General features: G+C 40.0%; 1 protein-coding gene across 1 annotated transcript in view; it reads right to left on the bottom strand.

Moving 5' to 3' along the window:
• CDH11 (cadherin 11) overlaps positions 1-20,437 on the bottom strand; it is a gene marked incomplete at its 5' end in the record, with an annotated part of 47,938 nt that overhangs the window by 10,491 nt on the left and 17,010 nt on the right. Inside the window, 4 exons of the mRNA XM_080829584.1 lie at positions 9,330-9,447; positions 9,682-9,815; positions 10,303-10,439; positions 16,881-17,134. Coding sequence (XP_080685710.1) covers positions 9,330-9,447; positions 9,682-9,815; positions 10,303-10,439; positions 16,881-17,134 — 643 coding nt within the window. The remainder of the gene's footprint in view (positions 1-9,329; positions 9,448-9,681; positions 9,816-10,302; positions 10,440-16,880; positions 17,135-20,437) is intronic.

Genomic DNA, 20,437 nt, shown 5'->3' with positions numbered 1-20,437 from the left:
GTCAGGTGCTCCTAGTGATTTAGATTTTTTTTACACTCATTTAGATTTGTGATTATTTAAAACTTAATTGAAATTGTTGATGCCATCTTTGCCATCTTCAATCTCAGTGGCTGAAATAATAGAAATTTCAAATAAGACTTGCCAAGTTTGTAGCATTTATATTTGGTATTACTTATGCTCAAAGATGACCTTAATAACTTGTGTATACATATTAATGAAGAAAATTGTCTGACCCAAGACTCTCATGGCTATAATGTCTTGCAACTGAATTAAGGAGCTGCACACTGAAAGGAGATCATCACGATCCTTGAATTAACACCTTTGATACTGAGGGATCAGCAAAACCTGAACTGTAATAAATAACATCGTAGAAATAACTATGTGTATGAATGTATGAGATATCTAAGGGTGCACTGTTGGTCAGTATTAATAGATTTTTCTTTGTCATAATTAGCCACTTCCCTTGAAATTAACACTTCCTCCATTTTTGTATGAGGATAATTCTCTCCTCAGTGATGGGGAGGGAAAAAGAAACATATTGCCTAAGTATTTCTTGGTCTAAGACAAGGAAAACTACCAAGGAATTCAGTGGGATATAAACATTTAGGGTCTTTTTGTGCATTGAGAAATCCCAGGAGTTAGTTAAATCAGTGACCAGAGGAAACCCTGAAAGAATATGTCTGTTCCACCAAAATGACCTATCTTTTTTTGTTGTTGTTGGGTTGGGGAGGGAGTGAGCTCCCAGATAAGCTGTGTTGTAATGGACAAACTGCTGCAATGAAATTCAGGCAGAAAAGGAACATAATTATTTACACAGAGAAAATGGCAGCACATTAAAAGACATCTGCCATTTTGATCTGCCAATAGAGCATCTTCCACATTGAAGCAATTAAGAGGAAGAAAAAAAAAGTTCCATAGAAATCTATTTGGCTATCTTTAAATAATAAAAGTAAAAAAAAACAGAAGCATATTTGGATGCTATCTGATGCTGCTCATAAAAAAAAAAAATGCTCTAAGCTTGGGGAAAAAAAAGGCGGGTTGGGGAGGAAAAAAGCTACGTGCCAGTTGGTCTAATGGGGTGAATGTGTCTTGGATGTCCCAATTTACTCAGCCAAATCTGCTTTTCATGCACACTTTTTGTTGTTGTTTTGGTCTGGTTTTTGCATTTTTTTGAGCACTTTGACGTTAATTCTGAATGCATCAGGTATTAGAGCTGATTTGATCTGCAACTTGGCTCATCTTTGATAATATATGTGCAAAATGAGCACCTTTCAAGGTCATCTCTTCCTGAATCCAAGCCTTAGATGTCCAATTTACTTTAGTGAGATAATAAATAATGAATGGAAAAAAGAGGTGGGTTATGGGCTATTGACTCCTCAGAACATTCTGGGATTATAAGGTGGTGTCTTTTTAAGCCTGAAGCTTATGTCATAATATAGTCATTTATCCTCTAATAATAATGGATCCCTGAAATTTCTGAAGCACGGTCACCAATTTCCCCAGTCGTTCTTTCATTTTAATCCTTACATTTGGTCAAGCCACTATTTTCAGTGCTGGGACACTGCCCCCACAGAGCTCATGTTCTTGTGGGAGACAAACAGGGAATGAGTGTTTAGAATGCAAGATAAGGAAAACGAAGAAAAACTAATGCGCTGTCCTTCCTCGGAAGAGGAAGCACTCAAGATGGGCTGGGGATACCCTGCCAAGCTTCGCTTTAGTGACAGCATTTATGGGGAGATCTTAAAGAGGAGGAATAAGCAGGAGGAGTTCATTCCTGGCAGATCAAAGTATACGAAAACAGCTCATTTTCCCATGACTGTGGAAGATGGAAAGAAGAGACTGTAACCGGGGATCTATGAAATTACCTGGTTTTTAATGGAAGTCATAATGGCACAAAAGATGGAAGAAACATCAAGGGGTTGGTGAAGAAGTTCAACCAAAATAGGGAAGTTGCTTCATAATGTTTAAAGGGCTCCTCCACCAATTTGTTGACTTGAAAATCCTAAGGGTATTTTTGTTGGTTTTAAAGTAAGAACTTATCGTAAGCTCCTAAAACTGTCCTCTGTTGCTCAAATGATTAAGCAATGTTTCTGGAGCTAAATAACCCCATGATCTGATAGGCCTCAAACTTGAGTTGAGATGGCCTATTGGAGAGTGTGCAACACGGGGGTTCTCAGAACCTGGGATGTGTTCTAACTGTTTCCACCTTCCAGTAATTTGGTACTGTCCTCTCTCAAAACAGCAGTTCAGTATATGAGTTAGGATTGATGTAATAATTGACAATTTTTAAAAAATGAAACAGTAACAGGATTAATTATGTGTCAAATATTCATGTTAGGATTGTTCCCCTTCTAGTGATAAAGAGTAAGCCAAGCATTAATCGCTGACCCATGCTCTTCCTCTATATTTTATCAAATGATCACTGTTTGGAAGAAGAGATTTGGAAATTAAAAATATGAGGTTTCAATATTAGGATATTTCAATTTAATTACTTTAACAAATCATTAGGTCAAAGGACAAAATCAGGGGCGCCTGGGTGGCTCAGTGGGTTAAAGGACAAAATCATACTCCCTCCTCTGGTTAGAATCCAAAAATTGTGATAAAAATTGAATATCCATTGTTTTGTTTTGTTTTGTTTAAAAGTAGGCTCCATGCCCAGTGTGGAGCCCAACGTGGGGCTTGAACTCATGACCCTGAGATCAAGACCTGAGTGAGATTAAAAGTTGGACACTTAACTGACTGAGCCACCCAGGTGCCCCTGAACATCAGTTCTTTTATTAAAATAATAATGGAAAGGAAATTTCCTAACACACACATACACACACACCCCCCACAACACAACTCTTAATTTTAATATTACTACCAATATTATGTTTAATGGTGAAACTCTAGAAACTCCTAAGTAACAGGTAAAGCAAGAATGGCTATTATTATTGCTGTTACTTAACATATTTTAACGTGCAAATCTACACAAATAGACCAAAAACAAAAACAAAAAGCACCAAATGTTAAAAAAGACAGAACAAATTCTCATGATTTCGTTTTTATGTAGTTGTCTCCTTAGAAAATCCAGGAAAATCGGGGCGCCTGGGTGGCTCAGTGGGTTAAGCTGCTGCCTTCAGCTCAGGTCATGATCCCAGGGTTCTGGGATCGAGTCCCACATCAGGGTCTCTGCTCAGCGGGGAGCCTGCTTTTCCCCCTCTCTGTCTCTGCTTGCCTCTCTGCCTACTTGTGATCTCTGTCTGTCAAATAAATAAATAAAATCTTAAAAAAAAAAAAAAAAAAGAAAATCCAGGAAAATCAGTTGAGAAGTTACATCACTTTAGAACAATGTCCAATAATAAATTAATTAAAATAGCTATAGTTTATCCTAAAAATACTCACTTAGAAAATATAGCTTAAAAATTGACTTCACAACAGCATCCAAAATATAAAGTAACTAGCCATCAGCTTAATAAGAAATACACAGAAGAAAACTACAAAACCTTCCTGATGGCAATAAAAAGAGAACTGATTCAGTAGAAAGTCAGATCATGCTTCTCGGTGGAAAGAATATTTAAAAATTTTTTGTTCTTAAATTAATCCATAAATTTAAGGTAAACTCAATAAAATTCACAAAGGTATTTCTCAGGCACCTGAAAAACAATTCTAAAAATTATCTGGAGGAGAAAAAAGCCAAAATTTAAGAGTAATAAGAGTAAGAAAATGAAAATAATATGGAGAAAGCATCCATCAGGTTTCAACATACATGTATATGAAATAGTAAAGAAAATTAGATACCAGCACTAGAGTAAATAGAATTGTAAGAATTAAAATTCCAAAAAAATCTATTATGATTGACCCTTGAACAACATGGGGAATAGGGTACCAACCGCCCCCATGCAGTCGAAAATCTGCTTATAACTTTTCACCTTCCCAGAACTTAACTACTAATAGCGTACTGTTGATCAGAAGCCTCACTGATAACATTAACAGTCAATTAACACATATATTGTATATAACATGTATTACATACTGTTTTTCTACAATAAAGTAAGGTGGAGAAAAGAAAATATTATTAAGAAAATCATAAGGAAGAGAAAATACATTTATAGTAGTGTACTATATTTACCTTAAAAAAATCCATGTATAAAGTGGACCCATGCATTCAAACCTGTGTTGTTCAAGGGCCAAGTGTACTATGTAAGGTAGATGATAATAAAGATAGTGTTATGAAGCAGGTGGGAATGACTGATTATTTCTTAAATGATATTTAGGTAATGGTCCACAAATGGGGGCTATGTATTTATTTCACATGGACGAATGGTTGAAATGGGAGATGTGTAAGAAAGAAAATATAGGTGAATACTGACATCAATTTTGGATGAGGAAAGCCTTGCTAAAGATAATATTAAACAGGGAAAACCTAGTACCAAAAGTGCATCATCTATAATTACAAACACAGCCAACCAGAACTGAAAGGGCATGGAAATACTGAGAAAGTCTATGCAGTAGGTATGACAGGTCCAAGGTTAATAACATTAGAAGATGAAGAGACTTTACAAATCAATTGCAAATTGGTGAATATACAACTCAAAAATTCAAAATTCAAAATTTGGGCAATAATTCAAAATTCAAAAAATGGGCAAAGAACATGAATAGCCAATTTATAAAAGAAAAAGAACAGAAAATAAATGATCCATACTTATTTTAAAAAATCCCAGGTTTACTAATAATGAAAGGCATTGACATTTTAAAATGTGACTATATTTCAACTTAGCAAGTTGTCAATGATATAAAAATAGTAGTAATATCTAGAGTCGGCTTGAATGTGAGGAAATGAGACCCCCACCTATTTTACTCATGGTATTATAAATATTTCTGGTAGTATACATATTTCTGATGGGCAGTTTGTCAATTAAGTATCAAAGGCTTTTGATCCAATAATTCCACTCTAGAAATTTATCCGAAAATACTAATTAGATATTTGGCAAAGGTGTGTGAAAACAATGTACTTTCACAATGGTCAGTTGAGATCAGGCACCTTTACAGTGGAAGTTAGGAAGATATTTAGAAGATGTTGACATAAGGGTATTGATGCTTGTAAACATGTATCACATATTGGGTGGGAAAAAAAGTGGACATGAATTTTATGATGGCCTTTTTTAGAGATCATATACATATATGCCAAGAAAAAGCCTGGAAAGAAATAAAAACTAGCAGTGATTATTTCTGAATAGCATATTATCAAGTATTTTATAATTGGTATTAACATTTCTGCTTCTTTGTATTTTCTAACTTTCCTACAAGGAATCTGCATTAAGTAGGTAGTAGAAGAAAATCATAAAATTCTTGGCAAATATATGTTACTACAATTATTATGGCTGTGATTAAAATTGAACCCCAAGTACAATGTGTCCCCTATTCACTTTCCCTTGGAAACTTAGATTGATACATTGAATTTCAGGTTTTTCCTCTCCTGAAGATAGTTATTATTTGACTACAGGGTAAACAAAGTTTATTTTTTTAAGCATTAATTAGAAAAGACATGAGCTTTATATTCATAGTATAATGTATACAGCCGATGGTACCCTCCAAGAACCCAGGTTTGTTTGTTATTTCACTGATGGGCAGTGTGACTTTGGGCAAGTCTCTGAAGGTCCTAATGTCTCATACTCCTTCTTTATCCAGAAAATGGGGATAAAAATATTCATGCTGGGGGCGCCTGGGTGGCTCAGAGGGTTAAAGCCTCTGCCTTCGGCTCAGGTCATGATCCTAGGGTCCTGGGAACGAGCCCCGCATCGGGCTCTCTGCTCCCCAGGGAGCCCGCTTCCTCCTCTCTCTCTGCCTGCCTCTCTGCCTACTTGTGATCTCTGTCTGTCAAAAAAAAAAAAAAAAAAAAAAAAAAAAAAAAATTCATGCTGAACCTTGTGAGGCTATTTGGGGAATGAAGTAAAACAATGGTCATGACAAAGTTTTTATAAATTAATGAAGAGCCAGATAGATGGGAAGGGTTTTTCTTAGTATTTTTTTTTCTTTGCCCTTTTCTCAACCATTACACATTTCTTGTGTTTTTAGAGATGCCATAAGGCTATTTTCAAAGTAGATGCATCTCAAAACTGGGGCAGGTCAGCTCTGGTGCCCAAATAGTGCCCAAACAGCACCATTCTTGATATTAACAGCCCAAGATGGACTTAAATGTTGAAGAGTCATCTAGTGTTCTACTCACCGGCTGCCTCCTGAGTCATCTGCTAAACTGGGCTCCAGAATAGAGTAAAAGAAAACGAAATAGAAGGCTCGGGTGTATTAAGATGGCTTCCCTTCTCATATTTCTAAAGATCTGTAATGCTTATGCCGAGTTTAGGCAAACACAATCCTGATTATTTACATGGCATAATGGAAGTAAACACTCAAGGAGAAAGAAACCTGATGCTTTTACTCAGCGTGATATAAACCATTATCTCATGTTTTCTATGGAAAACAGTCTCAGCTGAGAAATTTGGTAACTCAGTAGGCTATTAATAGGATGTGGAATGTGATTACTCCTTTTGGATTACTTCAATATGTAATTACTTCTAGGAGCTAGCAGAAAGAGACTCTATTAAATGATAATTATAGGACTGTATTTGCTTTAAGGTTTTGTAATAGCTCTAAACATGGGAGTTTTCATTAACTGTTTGCCATAGTTAATAAAGTCATTTTTCTTAAAAAGTAGCAATTCCCTGCAAAAAGTGGTGGCTCTGCACAGGATTAGACTCTTACAAGGAAAGGCAGGGGAGACGGAGTGGGTACTGGGCTGGCTCATCCATGGTAATAGAATCTCTTTGAAAATACCATTCCCGAAGTGTGACAAAGTAACATACTTATAACTCTCTAGAGAACAATATGTCTTCGTATAATGTTGTCAGAGGGTTAACAGCAGCTAAATATTATTGCACACATGAAAACAAAGAAGACACGGCATGAGATGGAGGCGAAGCTGGCACAGTGAGAAAAACCCAGAAACACCTGCTGCGTCAGGTGTTTCTGACCTGCTGACCGCAAATATCCGAGCCGACAGATCATAAAAGAGGGGATGGCATAAGACGCACGTGAGAACAGCAGTGTTTTCCAGACAAATGAGTCAATCACCTCGTTGTTGACAAAACTAAATGTATGCTGAGATATCTTATAAGAAGTGTCTTCATCATAAAACTGACAAAGCCTAGGCTTATGTCAGTGTAGTAATCCATCAACCTAGCATGGGATCCCAAAAGAGTTTGGGGACTAAGAAAACTCCAAGAATGGAGGCAGGGATTCCCATACATTGAAGTGTACGCATATCGTAGAAATTATTATGAAAACATCGTGTATGCTACCTTCTTCAGTTCGGCTCCGGAAACACTTATTACATAGCCACTACAGGTCAGGGTCTCCCTGTTTTGGAGAAACGTACCTTTATGAAAGGAAATTCCTATATCATACACTTGTAGCCGAGAGGAATGTGAGCTTGCAGTTGAGAACTACTCATCTATCTCAGTGCTGGGTAGAGTTACCTCTTAAAGGTGCTTAAGGCACTCACAGGTGCCCATCAACCAAAGCCAACAAGTAAAAGAAAAACCCTAGACAAAATAGAAAATTAAAGCACTCCAAGTACTTTACTTTTTACTTTTCTATTGCAAAACGACAGGAATCATTTACAAGTGAAGGACAGTTTGTTTTATAGGGTTCCGTGAAAACGCAGGTCTCTTGTATAACTACCTTCCCACCCAGGCTCTCAAGAGCACGACCGCTGCAGAGAGCAAGGCATCAGGAGAGAAAAGTCTATCATGGCACACAGGACAGTTTATCCCACAGTCTCGTTGGCTATGTGCTTCATTTATTTTCTTTTTAAGATTTTCTTTATTTGAGAGAGGGAGAGCACAAGCAGGGGAACGGGAGAGGGAGACAGAGAGAGAGAGGGAGAAGCAGACTCCCCACTGAGCGGGGAGCCTGATGCAGGGCTCCATCGCAGGACCCTGGGATCACAACCAGAGCTGAAGGTAGAGGCTTAACCGACTGAGCCCCCCAGGTGGCCCTTGATATGTGCTTGATTTTAAAAAGCCATAAGTAAATGCTCAAATGAGGTCCAGAAGTAATAATAACATATGTTAGATCCTCCTCCTCAACTCCAAGCAGCATGGGGAATTCCTTTACTTTAATAATCCACCCAGGAGAGCCAGTGGTTTGGGCTGTAACCTCTAGGTCTAACTCTTGGGTGGCTGATTGACTCTGCACGTTACTTGATGGTTCTGGGCTTCCTTTTCCTCATCTTCATGTGGGAAGGATAAAAATCACCTTGACCTACGGTGTGTTGAGAGAATGCGATTAGAGAGTGTCGGAAGGGTCTGGGTATGGTGTCTGGAGCACAGCTGCTGGGATTTATGATAGTGATAACAGTGATGGGAAAAGTGATAATACTTAGGAGGTTAACTTAAGCTCCTCTAAGCCCACTCTCAGTCACTGGGAAAGCAATCAATCCATAACCTAGTGCACAGCGAGTGTGTGGCTAAATGAAAGTGTATGTGCTCAGGAGGACCACCTTTTACTCCTCTGTCAAATGATGGCATCCGTCTTCCCATTTCCATAGACCTGCATTGTCACTGGCTTACAGGAACAGCTGCAGACCAAAATAGCCTGGCCCCAAGTCGAGAAAGTTGTTTTTTGATCCTGGCTCGCTACCAACTTTGTCAAGGGACGCAACAACAAGGGTCCTATACAACAAGAACAACTACTTCAAATAATTTGTGAGTCTAGAACCTCGCCAATGAAATGAGAAGCAGGAACGATATTAAACTTTGCCATGTTTACGGTTGCCAAACGATGCTTTGTTCGTGCCCTTCAGTGATCTAATTCTGCAATCACCTTTAGGTTTCAAGCTCTGTACCCAACCACACTGCATTAAAACCATGCTTGGAAAGGACAGCCAGCTCAAAGAGTACATCGCCTTACAAAGTTGAACTAATCTCTTTTAATGCTTTACTTGATATCAATATTCATAGAGCCATGCTTCCCCCAATGGTTTATCAACCTCTTAAAAAAAGATAAATGAAGTTGTTTGCATATTGACCCTGTAAGCTTCCCCAGTTGGTTTTCCCACTGCTTCATGAATATCAAAAGCCAACAGAAAGAGTAAAATAAAATTACTCACTGATTCATATGCACCAAATGAGCCCACACGTCTCAAAAATAAAGGTGGCATTATTACTTCTTGTTTGTTCTTCAACAGAGAGGCATTATTAAGATTAGGGAAAACACTTGTACTCTGCAACATAAAAGCCATTCATTCTCCGTTTCTACTTCTCCGAATGCATAGGAACCTTGGTACGAACCTCTGTTGTCTCTGACAGTGAAATTTGGATTGTGAATGATTTCAGGGGGTAGACTGAAGATAAATCTTGGTCCGTTGGCTGTGTCATCCTTGTCATCTGCACTAATTGTAACAATTGGCTGAAAGAGAAAGGTGGCCATAAATAAATCATGCTGACATTGCCACATCATTTATTCAAAAATTCCTGGCTGGCAAGAAACCTGGGTTTAACAAGAGAACATAGCTACAGAGCTGAAGTAGGGCTCTGAAGCCCTCTTGGGCAGTGGGAGGTATCTCCAGGAGAAGCTCTCGAGAATAACCCGTTTCCAAGTGCCTCGTTTATAGCCAGGGGAGGGGAAAGAAAGCATTATTACCTGGTTAGAAAGTGGCTTGGTCTGATCGCTCTCACAGATGAAGCCTTCAGAAGCGCTGGCAAACTTGGGAGCGTTATCGTTGACGTCAAGGACCCTAATGGCCACGGGGACTTTGGCTTCCTGATGCCTGTTGTCTGAAAGAAGAGAATTCGGACAGTAAATACAAGCCCTTCACGACATTCCAGTGTGTGAGCCAGCTTGAGAACGGCTGGTCTTTAGGTAAATAAGCATCTACAAATCTTGGCTCTAAGGGTTCTGCTGCTCTGGGTTTAAACAATCCTGAGTGAGGGCATAAAGTGGGGAATCCTTTGGTGATGGCTATGAGCTCCAGGCTACTGAGTGCTATCAACTCACATCTCACATGCCAAGACTATACCCAGTTCTACCAAAAAAAAAAAAAAAAAAAAGAAGAAGAAGAAAAAGAAAGAAAGAAAATATCTCAATGTGTTTATATGCCGTCTTTGATAGATAACCAGGAATAAATTTTAAAGTTTGAAAAAATATGCTTGAGACTGAAAAATATATTCGATCTCAGCTGTCTGCCATTTTCCAGAATATATAGAGAGTCTGATGGAATAAAATTTGGTAAAGTAGAATCAAAACCCTTAGGAGAATACTTACGGATTTCTGCTGCAAAAACGGATATGTTGAGCCAGGCGGTTTCCTCTCTGTCCAAAGGTTTTGTGGTTTTAATAAAACCGTCCTCTGGATTGATAGTGAAAAACCTGTCGAGGTCAGTATGACGATCGATGGAATACCTAAGCAGAATGTAAATGAGGCAATTAGACAGAGACATTCCGAGCAGCTTAATATTTGAATATTTTCTCCATGCTATATTTAAAACAACTTTTTCAATGAAATGCTTGAGCTAGGTTTCCTTTTTAATCAAATTTACTTTTTTAACTTCATACATGAATCTTTTATAGAAATCATTTTGCCACATTGGAATTCTTTATTCAGTACAATGAATGAAAGAGCTGTTTAGCATATATTTGATTGAGAAGCATAATGACATGTTGCATATTTCTTCATATTTACTACAATCACCCACCATCTGAATATTTATGAAACTGCATTTGGGAAGTGGGACTGCCTTGCTCCCAAACTACTGAAAAAGTCACAAATGTATCAGACCTTTATTAGATTTTTACAATATTAAATATTAAACAGTTTTAAGTTTATCTAAATTTATCATCAAGGATCATTTATGGTCCTAAAAAATCAGTTTTCTCTTGATTTAAAGAAAAATACTAACTCTGTTTTGATGAATGAATTTATTTAGTTTAATTTATTTGGTTTTAGGGGTTCCCAGGGAGCATCATTCTGAATTCCATGGTGAACTTGAAAAGCGGACTTGGTCATTCATTTGTAGAACGTTCTCCCCGCACTTTCATAATGGGCTGTGCCTAATAGCATAGCTGGGAAGTTTTAGCTACTCCTATCCACTAGAAAATTTGCTTTTTTCTAACAAGAGACAAAATAATTCCCAGAATATTACTGGATTATGTTTATGGCAAAGGGAGGAGGGAATGGGACGAGAAGAATGGCCTACATTGAGGTGTAGTAAGCTAACATATATTGCCCAGGATACCTGGAATTTTAAGAACTGGAGTACTGGCTTTAATAAGTCTGTTGAATTCCAAAGTCCCTTTCCTTTTCACTCTGCCATAGCTGTCTCCAAAATGAAGAGCGGATGTGGTTAAGTTAACTCTGGGAGTTATACTGGGCTTCCTAAGTTTACTGGGTGGTTTCCTGCTCTTGGAGGGCTTAGCTGTGCTTTCCTAAAGTTTACAGAATACCTATGTCTGAAGGCCTTCATCAAGGGTCATAAAAGCCAAGATACATTATAGGTGGCAAAGACCATGGACGTCAGACATTTTAATCCCTTCAATTTACAAATGATGGGATTTGCAAATGGCCGTTTATCTATAGTTTCTGGGGGAGCCAGTGCTAGAATCCAGATATTCCAATTCTAGATCATGTTGTTTCCACAGAAATCTCCCACATAGAGCTGGACTTCACATTATAAAAGACAAGAGCTCGTCTATGATGTCATTAGACACCAAAGCTCCCTATGGGAATGGGATGATGAATCCCCTGCCCCAGTCAGGAAACTGAAGATAAGCCATTTACCCCTCATAAATGTCAGAGAGGCTGAGTAACATAGCCTTTAGCAGATACCCCTCTGTGAAAAGGAGGCAAAAATAACAGAATTCCCTGCCCCCCCAACCAAGAAGTTTACTATCTAGTTGGCATGACAAGACACACTCACAGGGAGAAGGATAATTAACAATGAAAGCTGTTTTCTAGAAGCAAAGGGCATGAATTTTGGTTTTGTAAAGTCCTAGATAAAAGTTCATGCTCCAGTACATATAAGCTCAATGATGCTGGAAAAGCCACTTAAGTTCTTTGAAACTAAAAGGGGAATATTAACAGTACCTAGAGTTTAGCTTATCTGAAAGAATTACAGAATTACATGAAATGATGGTACAGGATAAGATACATAACCTAGCACCTTGCATACTATAGACAGCACAACAGATCATGGCTGCTCTTCTTTTTCTTGTTGCTGCTGTCACTTGCTGTGGACAGATCACGGAAGTTCTCAAATGTCAGTCTACAGAGTATGACCTTCATCCTACAGCCAGTGAAAACTCACAGAAGGCTTTTGATCAGAGGAACAAATAAATGGAATCTGCCATGGGGATGATTAATAAGGGGTGGGCAAGGTGGTCTAAGCAAGACAGAGAGCAGAGGACAGACAGGGACGTGGTTAGGCACTGAATGAGGTGATGGTCCAGGAGCTGGTATAGGAGTGAGAGCGGGGACAGAAGACTGTGTGATGAAGAGAGCACCGGCAGGAGGCTAGGAGAGTCCTAGAGAGTTCCTCACCTGAGTGTCAGAGAAGGCGGCATTGAGAAACGCAAAAACAAAGGCAGCTTAGCAAGAAGGAGAGGGCAGAATTCCACCAGGGATATGCTGCCATGCTAGGAGACTAACAAGTCAGCTCTACGTCAGGTTTCACAGAATCAATGTGGAGTCAGGTTTACTTATTTTTTTTAAATTTTTTTTAGATTTTATTTATTTATTTGACAGACAGAGACCACAAGTAGGCAGAGAGGCAGGCAGAGAGAGAGAGGGGAAAGCAGGCTTACTGCTGAGCAGAGAGCCCGGCGCGGGGCTCGATCCCAGGACCCTGGGATCATGACCTGAGCCGAAGGCAGAGGCTTTAACCCACTGAGCCACCCAGGCGCCCCTACTTATTACTTTTTTTAATGTTTTTAAGGGTGTCACAATAAATATGAACTCAAAAATATTTTTTTTTTTTAAAAATGAGTGAGCCAGTGAAGGAGAAAAGCAAGCATGTGAAATTTCACAGCAGACAGCAGACTAGGTACAGAGTAGAAATACGGAGGAAGATCAGCCCTGAGGTGGAGAATCTGGAGCGTTAACTCAATTCCAGTCATGCATGGGTAGGAATGCTGTACATGAGGGGACAGGCAGAGAGAAAGGTCCAAGTCAAAAGGATGCATCTCAGGGAGCCCCCACTGCCTGGCCAAGGATCAAAGACTGGTGAAAACCCCAGGGTGCTGCTGTCTCAGGCATGAACAGATTACTGCCAAGGTAGTTAAGAAGAGAGGATATCTCCAACAGCCAACAGTGAGCAAAAGTGCATCTCATGCTATGGAGTCTGAGAAGAAAGATCTGCAAAATTTCTATGTAGGTAAGAGTGTGGTTGACACTACAGTGTCCTAACCACATGTCCAAGGACACGGGTTCTTGTCCCAGCAAAGATAAACAATCAGAAAATTTAGGTAGAGCAGACAGCAGGACAGGAGGCAAACTTCATAAAAGATTTGAATGTTCTATAATTTGTTTGGGGAACAAGGACTGAGTGGGTAAGGGGGGGTTCAAGGGCGGTACTGAGCATCTTTGGATAATTATAGACACGGAAATTGCCTACATGCACAGAACAGCTACCACTGAAAACATGACCCAAATAACCAATCGCAGATGTGGATTCCGGAGGCATGAGGCACAGAGGAAATGAGCAGTTGTTTCAAGTGTTTTTACGTCATCACTCTCTCAAAGCGTTGCTAATGTACCTAGATATTCTAAGTTAACTCATTTAAAACCTATAGCGTGGACATTTTTGAGTAGTTTAAAGGTGTTACACTGATCCTCAGTCATTATATAATGTTTCCTCCTGCATAGAGAGAACATCATACTCAAACCTTCTTGGGAAATTTTTCATTGGTGACTGTTGGGCTAGAGTAAGAGGCTCAAAATGGACTGAAGGCGGATCTGGACCGAAGTCCAGTCTTCAATACTCAACTGGCTATGTGACTTTGAAGGATGCATTTCACCCCTTTGAGACTCAGTATGTCCATCTACTGCATCCAAAGCAGTCATAGTACCAAAGGATGTCTAAGGATTGGTTTCAATAACTTAATGCAACACATTGTCTTGGACTGAGAAGATGCCCATTAAGAGCAATTCTCTTCATTTCTCCCAAAAGAGAACATTCAAGGATTTAAAGGCAATTAACAACATTTTCCTTTCAGTCTTCCTCCAGGCCTTTCCGCATTTTCTTCGGTGTCAACAGAAAAACTCCATTGTTCACGGCAATTTTTTTTTTTCATGCCAGATTTGTTTACTTTTTTCCTCTAGCTTTACTGAGGTATGATTGACAAATAATAAAAGGTCTATATATAATGTATACAATACCATGTTTTGATAGAAGTATACTTTGTGTAAAGATTACCATGGGCAAGCTAATTAATATATTCATCACCTCACGTTACCATTTTCTGCGTGTGTGTTGAGAACACTTAAGATGGATTCTCTTTGCAAACTGCAAATATACATTTTTAAATATAGTTAACAGGCTATACATTGGATCTCTGAAACTTATTCATTTTATAACTGGAAGTTGTACCCTATGACCAGTATCTACCCATCTCCCCACCCCCTAGTGGCAACTACCCTGGAAAGCACCATTCTGCTCTCTGTTTCTCAAAGTTTCACATTTTTTTTAGATTCCACATATAAGTAGTATCATGCTATGTATGTCTTTCTGGGTCTGACTTTTTTTTTTTTTTTAGCAGAATATCCGCCAAATTCATCTAAATTATCACAAATGATAGGATCCCCTTGTCTTTTTAAGCCTAATTTATAATCTATCTATACATGTATACACACACACATATACACACATATATATGTATACAGATACATATATGTATATATATAAATATATATTAGGCATATATATATTTATAATCTATATATACATGTACACACACCCATATACATCACATTTTCTTTATCCATTCATCCATTGATGGATACTGAAGCTATTTCCATGTCTTGGCTATTGGCAATAATGCAGCAAAGAACATGGGAGTGCAGATATCTCTTCAAGATAGAGCCATTATGAAAAACTGAATAGAGATTCCTCAAAATGCAGCTGGCAGCTGGATTTTTGCTGTGGGCTCTAGCTTATCAACCCTGGAACCAGACAGTCCCTGACGCTCTTTGAGTGTGCCAAGGACAATGCATGACCTAAAGAGTCACTGTGATTTTGTGTGCTGAGCTCTGTGAGGTGGAAACTGCATCTGAGCCATCAGTAGGGTGCCCCAGAAGGGTTTCGAGGGAAGGTGACACCCAAGTGGAGGCGGGAGACATGGGTCCCATGTAGCAGGTCTGAAGGAAAGGGGAGCAGAGCTCCCCATGGGGAGGAAGAACATGCAAAAGTCAGGAATCAGGAGAGAGCAGGTTCTGCTTCAAAGAATAGGAAGTGGTCCAGTTTAGCTGCCACTCAGAGTCTGATGCCAAAGTAGACTGAAAAGCGAAGAGATGAGCAGGGCACAGCAGGAATCTGGGTGGAGAGGCTCCAAGAAGAGCCTGACACTAAATAAGAGGGTTGGGATTATTCTGGAGGGAGCTGCAAGGGAGAACGCTCTGATCACTGATAACTGAAGTCCGAAGTCCGCTATGATGTTTGGGGGTGTGCTTAAAAATGCTCAGTCTGGCTGTAGGACAACAGAAAAGTGGGTGAGACACTGGAGGCAGGGAGACCAGGAAGAGGCAGAGGAAGAAGTCCAGGGAGAAAAGAATGTGTGGGGCGCCTGGGTGGCTCAGGCAGTTCAGTGTCTGACTCTTGATTTTGGCTCAGGTCACAGTCTCGGGGCTGTGGGATCAAGCCTGCATCGGGCTCCCCACTCAGTGCAGAGTCTGTTCGTCCATCTCTGATACCCTTCCTCCCATCTCTCTGGCTCTCTCTCTCTCTCTCTAATAAATAACTAAATCTTAAAGAAAGAAAGAAAGAAAGAAAGAAAGAGAAAAGAAAAAGAAATCAGTGGAAGGGCTATTCACAAATAAAAACCTGCTGGAATCCAAGCCCAGGGCAGGTTCCAGGCAGCTGTGCACTCCTGTCCCTTCCGCATCTCTGATGTGTGACCAGCCTTCTCTGGCTTTCTTCCTCCCTTCTCATCTCCGTCCTCTTCCTCATCAGCCTCCTCGGTCATTAACACACATTGGGCCAGGGGTGGGGGGAGGCAGGGTTCTGAATCACTTTTCTAGCTAGCTTTTTTAAGTTACAAAGATAGATTCTTAATAATAAATGCAGCCTAAATTTGTGTGGCCCATTGTTATCTCTTTAAAGTTCTTGGTAGTCTTTAGACAGACCGAGCTTGCTCTCCTAGCTCCCTATTCACGGGCTGTGTCACTGGCCAAGTCACTTTGCACCAAGGAGACCCCATATCCCCTCTATTGAAGCGACAATAATTCCTATGAATTGACAGGATACATTAGGTCCCACGTCTAACACACGTAATAGAGTAACTAGAGCACAGAAGAGTGTTCAATAAATTATAATTACAACAATCACTTCATAATCCTTATTCCTGCTTCAGCACAGCTCCCTGAGATAGGCCCCACTGAGAGCTGTCTCACCTAGTACACATTGGCAAACCTGCTGAGACAGAAATTAGGTAGTTTGAACAAGCCCAGCCAAAAAGTGAGTGGCGGAGACAGAGTCAAACTCCCGTCTTCTACATCTTAATCTTGTTTACACTGCCTTGAACCAGATCATCTTGGACCCTTTTTGAAACTGAAGGATGTGCTTCCCTCAGGGCTTTCCTAAAACCTCTTGCCTCAAAAATTCTTCATCCAGGCTTTTAAATAAGTATCTGTACCTTATTGGGCTGTTGGCAGCATCGGGGTCTTTGGCATGTACTCTCCCAACCACCGTGCCAGCGGCTGCATTTTCTTGGACTTCATGGATGTAACTTGGGGCCAAGAACATGGGGGGCTCGTCAGCGTCTTCCACTGCAATCTTCACCGTCACTGTGTCCTTGAAAGGCCCGTTGCTGATGAACTTTGGGTCAATGTGCACATTGGCTGCCTCTACCTTCAAGCTGTACGCTCTTTTGGTTTCAAAATCTACAGGCTGGCAAGAAAGAAGAAGAGAAGACTGACAACCGGTTCCTTGAAAAACATCACGGAGGAGAAAGACCGGATTGTGTTACAGGGCAGAGTGAATAGCTCCACAAAGGGAGGAAATCAGTGTCTATTCAATATCCAATTACCTGAGCCATTTGGTCAGAAAATCAGACAAATCAATTGCTGAAATGTGGACTGCGCTCTATGGGTAATTCCAGGAGCACCACAGACACAGAAAGACCACATCATCGAAAATGAACTTCATTCTATAATAACAACATGAAGGCTGTCCAAATCACTCACTAAAATCATCTAAGGAGAGGAATTAAAACACTACGAAAGCAAATGATGTAGCCCATTCTGTCAAGTACTAAGAATCTTGGTAATAAAAATAACCCACTAAATTTCAACACAAGTATGTCTTGTTAGATGACTGTTCTCTTACACACACACGCACACACACACACAGCTGGCCTAATCATACTGAGAGACTAATTTTTAATTTTCTGACCATGTAGCATTTCCCAAAGTCTGGGACCCTGACCAACAGGGGCCCTTAAGAGGACTTCAGGTAGTTTATGAGTAATTTTGGTGGATGGATTTGTTGAATGACATTAACTTACTTATTAAATTACGTATCGACACTAGTATTTCTTTTCTAATTCTTCTGTTACCAAACGGCTCAAGGATACATCAGTATACCTCAGTATAATGCTACTTTTTAACATATATGTTATGCTTCCTAATATCCCTTTGAGAGACTGTGATACAACTGTCTAGCTAGAATGTAATGACATCATTTTGTTTGATTGCATTCATTTCTAGGTTACCTTCCATTTATGGCAAGTGATATAGGACAGTGAGAATAATGCTTCCCTGTTAAAAGAATGCATATATGGGGCACCTGGGTGGCTCAGTGGGTTAAGCCTCTGCCTTCGGCTCAGGTCATGATCCCATGGTCCTGGGATCGAGCCCCGCATCGGGCTCTCTGCTCAGAGGGGAGCCTGCTTCCCCCTCTTTCTCTGCCTGCCTCTCTGCCTACCTGTGATCTCTCTCTCTGTGTCAAATAAATAAATAAAAATCTTAAAAAAAAAAGAATGCATATATGTTTAAAAGAAACCCACTTCAAGAAAAAAAAATCAACAGTATAGATTTCACACAGATTCAAGAAAAATTGAGAAGTCATATTTGAGTGACTGTAGTTATTGAGAAATTGATGGTAAACACTCTGTGTTTCTGGATGAGAGGATGCACAGTGAGTCAATCAGCCAAAGGTGAAAAGTACAACTCTGGCAGGGAAACAAGCCTGGATGCCTAGGAAACAGAACTTTCTAATTAGCACTTAGGAGGATGCTGAACTACCAAATGTTTGGAAAGAGTTGGGTCTTTTAAGGTTAGCATCTGCCTGCCATGCTGTTGTCAACTGCCTGGTACACACTTCCTGTGAACGGGCTTCTAATCATGGGGTTTAGTCCTGACCTAATTCTACAAAGCTCAAAACTAAGGATGATTCCAATTTCAGGAAGGAGAAACACATTCACAGTTTTTCCATCATCTTCCAGCCCCAACACCCCAGACTCAGGGAACACTCTTCTTCTTGAAGGAAAATCGGACACGGCCTGGCCAATCCACCCTTCTGGGACTCAGCAACTCCTTGACCCTTCTCTGGGTTACTGAGCAGCAGAAAGGAATGTTATTTATGGGCTGCGGGTACGAGACCGCTGCAATATCTCAAACATTTCTCCAATTATTAGGCAACATAAACAACTGGTATATGACAGTTCTGAGAGCAGGTAAGGAGAGACTTTCTAATCTCAGGTAGCCTGGTGATGCTCTCAGAGCAGAACTTTTTTTTTTTTTTTTTTTTTTTAAAGACTTTGTTCATTCATTTGACACAGAGAGAGAGATCACAAGTAGACAGGGAGGCAGGCAGAGAGAGAGGGGGAAGCAGGCTCCCCGCTGAGCAGAGAGCCCGATGTGGGGCTCCATCCCAGGACCCTGAGATCATGACCTGAGCCGAAGGCAGAGGCCTAACCCACTGAGCCACCCAGGCACCCCTCAGAGCAGAACTTTTTGAACTTGATTTAGGCATATGGCTAGGACAGTTCCCAACGGACAGCACTGTTGATGTTGAGGCTACGGTAGTCACGCTGCCGTCCAACTGATACTTTTCAGATTCCAAGCAAAACTCCTCGGATCCTTGCAAACATTTGTCTGCAATGCCCTTTCCTAGTTTGGTGGGATATGACTAAGTCTTCAAGTGGTCAGCCCAATCCTCACTGCCTTGTGGAGTCAATTTCCCTGAGCTGCCCTTTTGCAGTCCCTTATTCTCACCCCTACTAGGAAGGTGGCGGGGTGGCAGGGGAGGGGAGGGAGAATCCCAAAGGACTCTGCTGAGTCTGGTTGAACTTTGCTTTCCCATTTCCCAGGATTGACTGTAACAAGTGAGCATGTGCACTGATTGGTTTGAGTGAATGCGGGACTGGGCTGTTGGATGAATGACCTTCCCGCATTGACCTACAATTTATACCTTGACTCTTTCCAAAAAACGATTTAAGGTAGTTTCCCCTATGAACATTTATATCCATGTTATGAGTAGTTGAAATAAAGCTAAATGAGGCAACACGCTACATAAACCATAAAAATCTTAATACCCCCTAGTTTACTAATCCCACCTCTGAGAATTCTCCTTGAGGGATTAATTCAACAGAAAACCAACACAAACAATATTCAAAAATGCATGGTGTTTGTCAGATATAATAAAGTGTTATATCTAATCAGGGGAAACATACACACAAAACACCAAATCCAACTGTGAGATTTTATTAAGGAAATAATGGTCCATCAATAGGATGGGCTGTTATGTAGTCATTAAAAATGATTATGTATATTATATAACAGCATGTAAAATGTTTATGATGTGACATTAAGTTAACAAATCAGATCACTCTATGATTGCAACTGTGTCAAATTTTATATACCAGTATGTATATATATGTGGATAAAGAATATAAAAAAAAATAATACTCAGACATCAAAATAGTTTTATTAAAATAGGGGATATTTAAAACGTTGCTCTCACACTGCTTTACAAGGAGTTTATTTGGTAGAAAGGAAACAGCTCAGAAACCGCGACAGGATCTCTGTGCCATAAATAGCAACCTGCTTGATCAAGGGCGTTGCAAGGAACAGATTGGATTTTCCTCCCCAAGTCCACCAAGCCACCAACATGTTTCATTTTTATTTCGCACTGGTTCTTCAGCTAACCACATAGACACTGTCTGGATATCCTGAGGGCAGGTTTTCTCTT

This window comes from Martes martes (assembly GCF_963455335.1).
Source record: "Martes martes genome assembly, chromosome: 17".
Classification (NCBI taxonomy): Eukaryota; Metazoa; Chordata; class Mammalia; order Carnivora; family Mustelidae; genus Martes; species Martes martes.
Note: the sequence above shows the minus strand (reverse complement) of the source record. Positions and strands in the feature narration are given on the sequence as shown.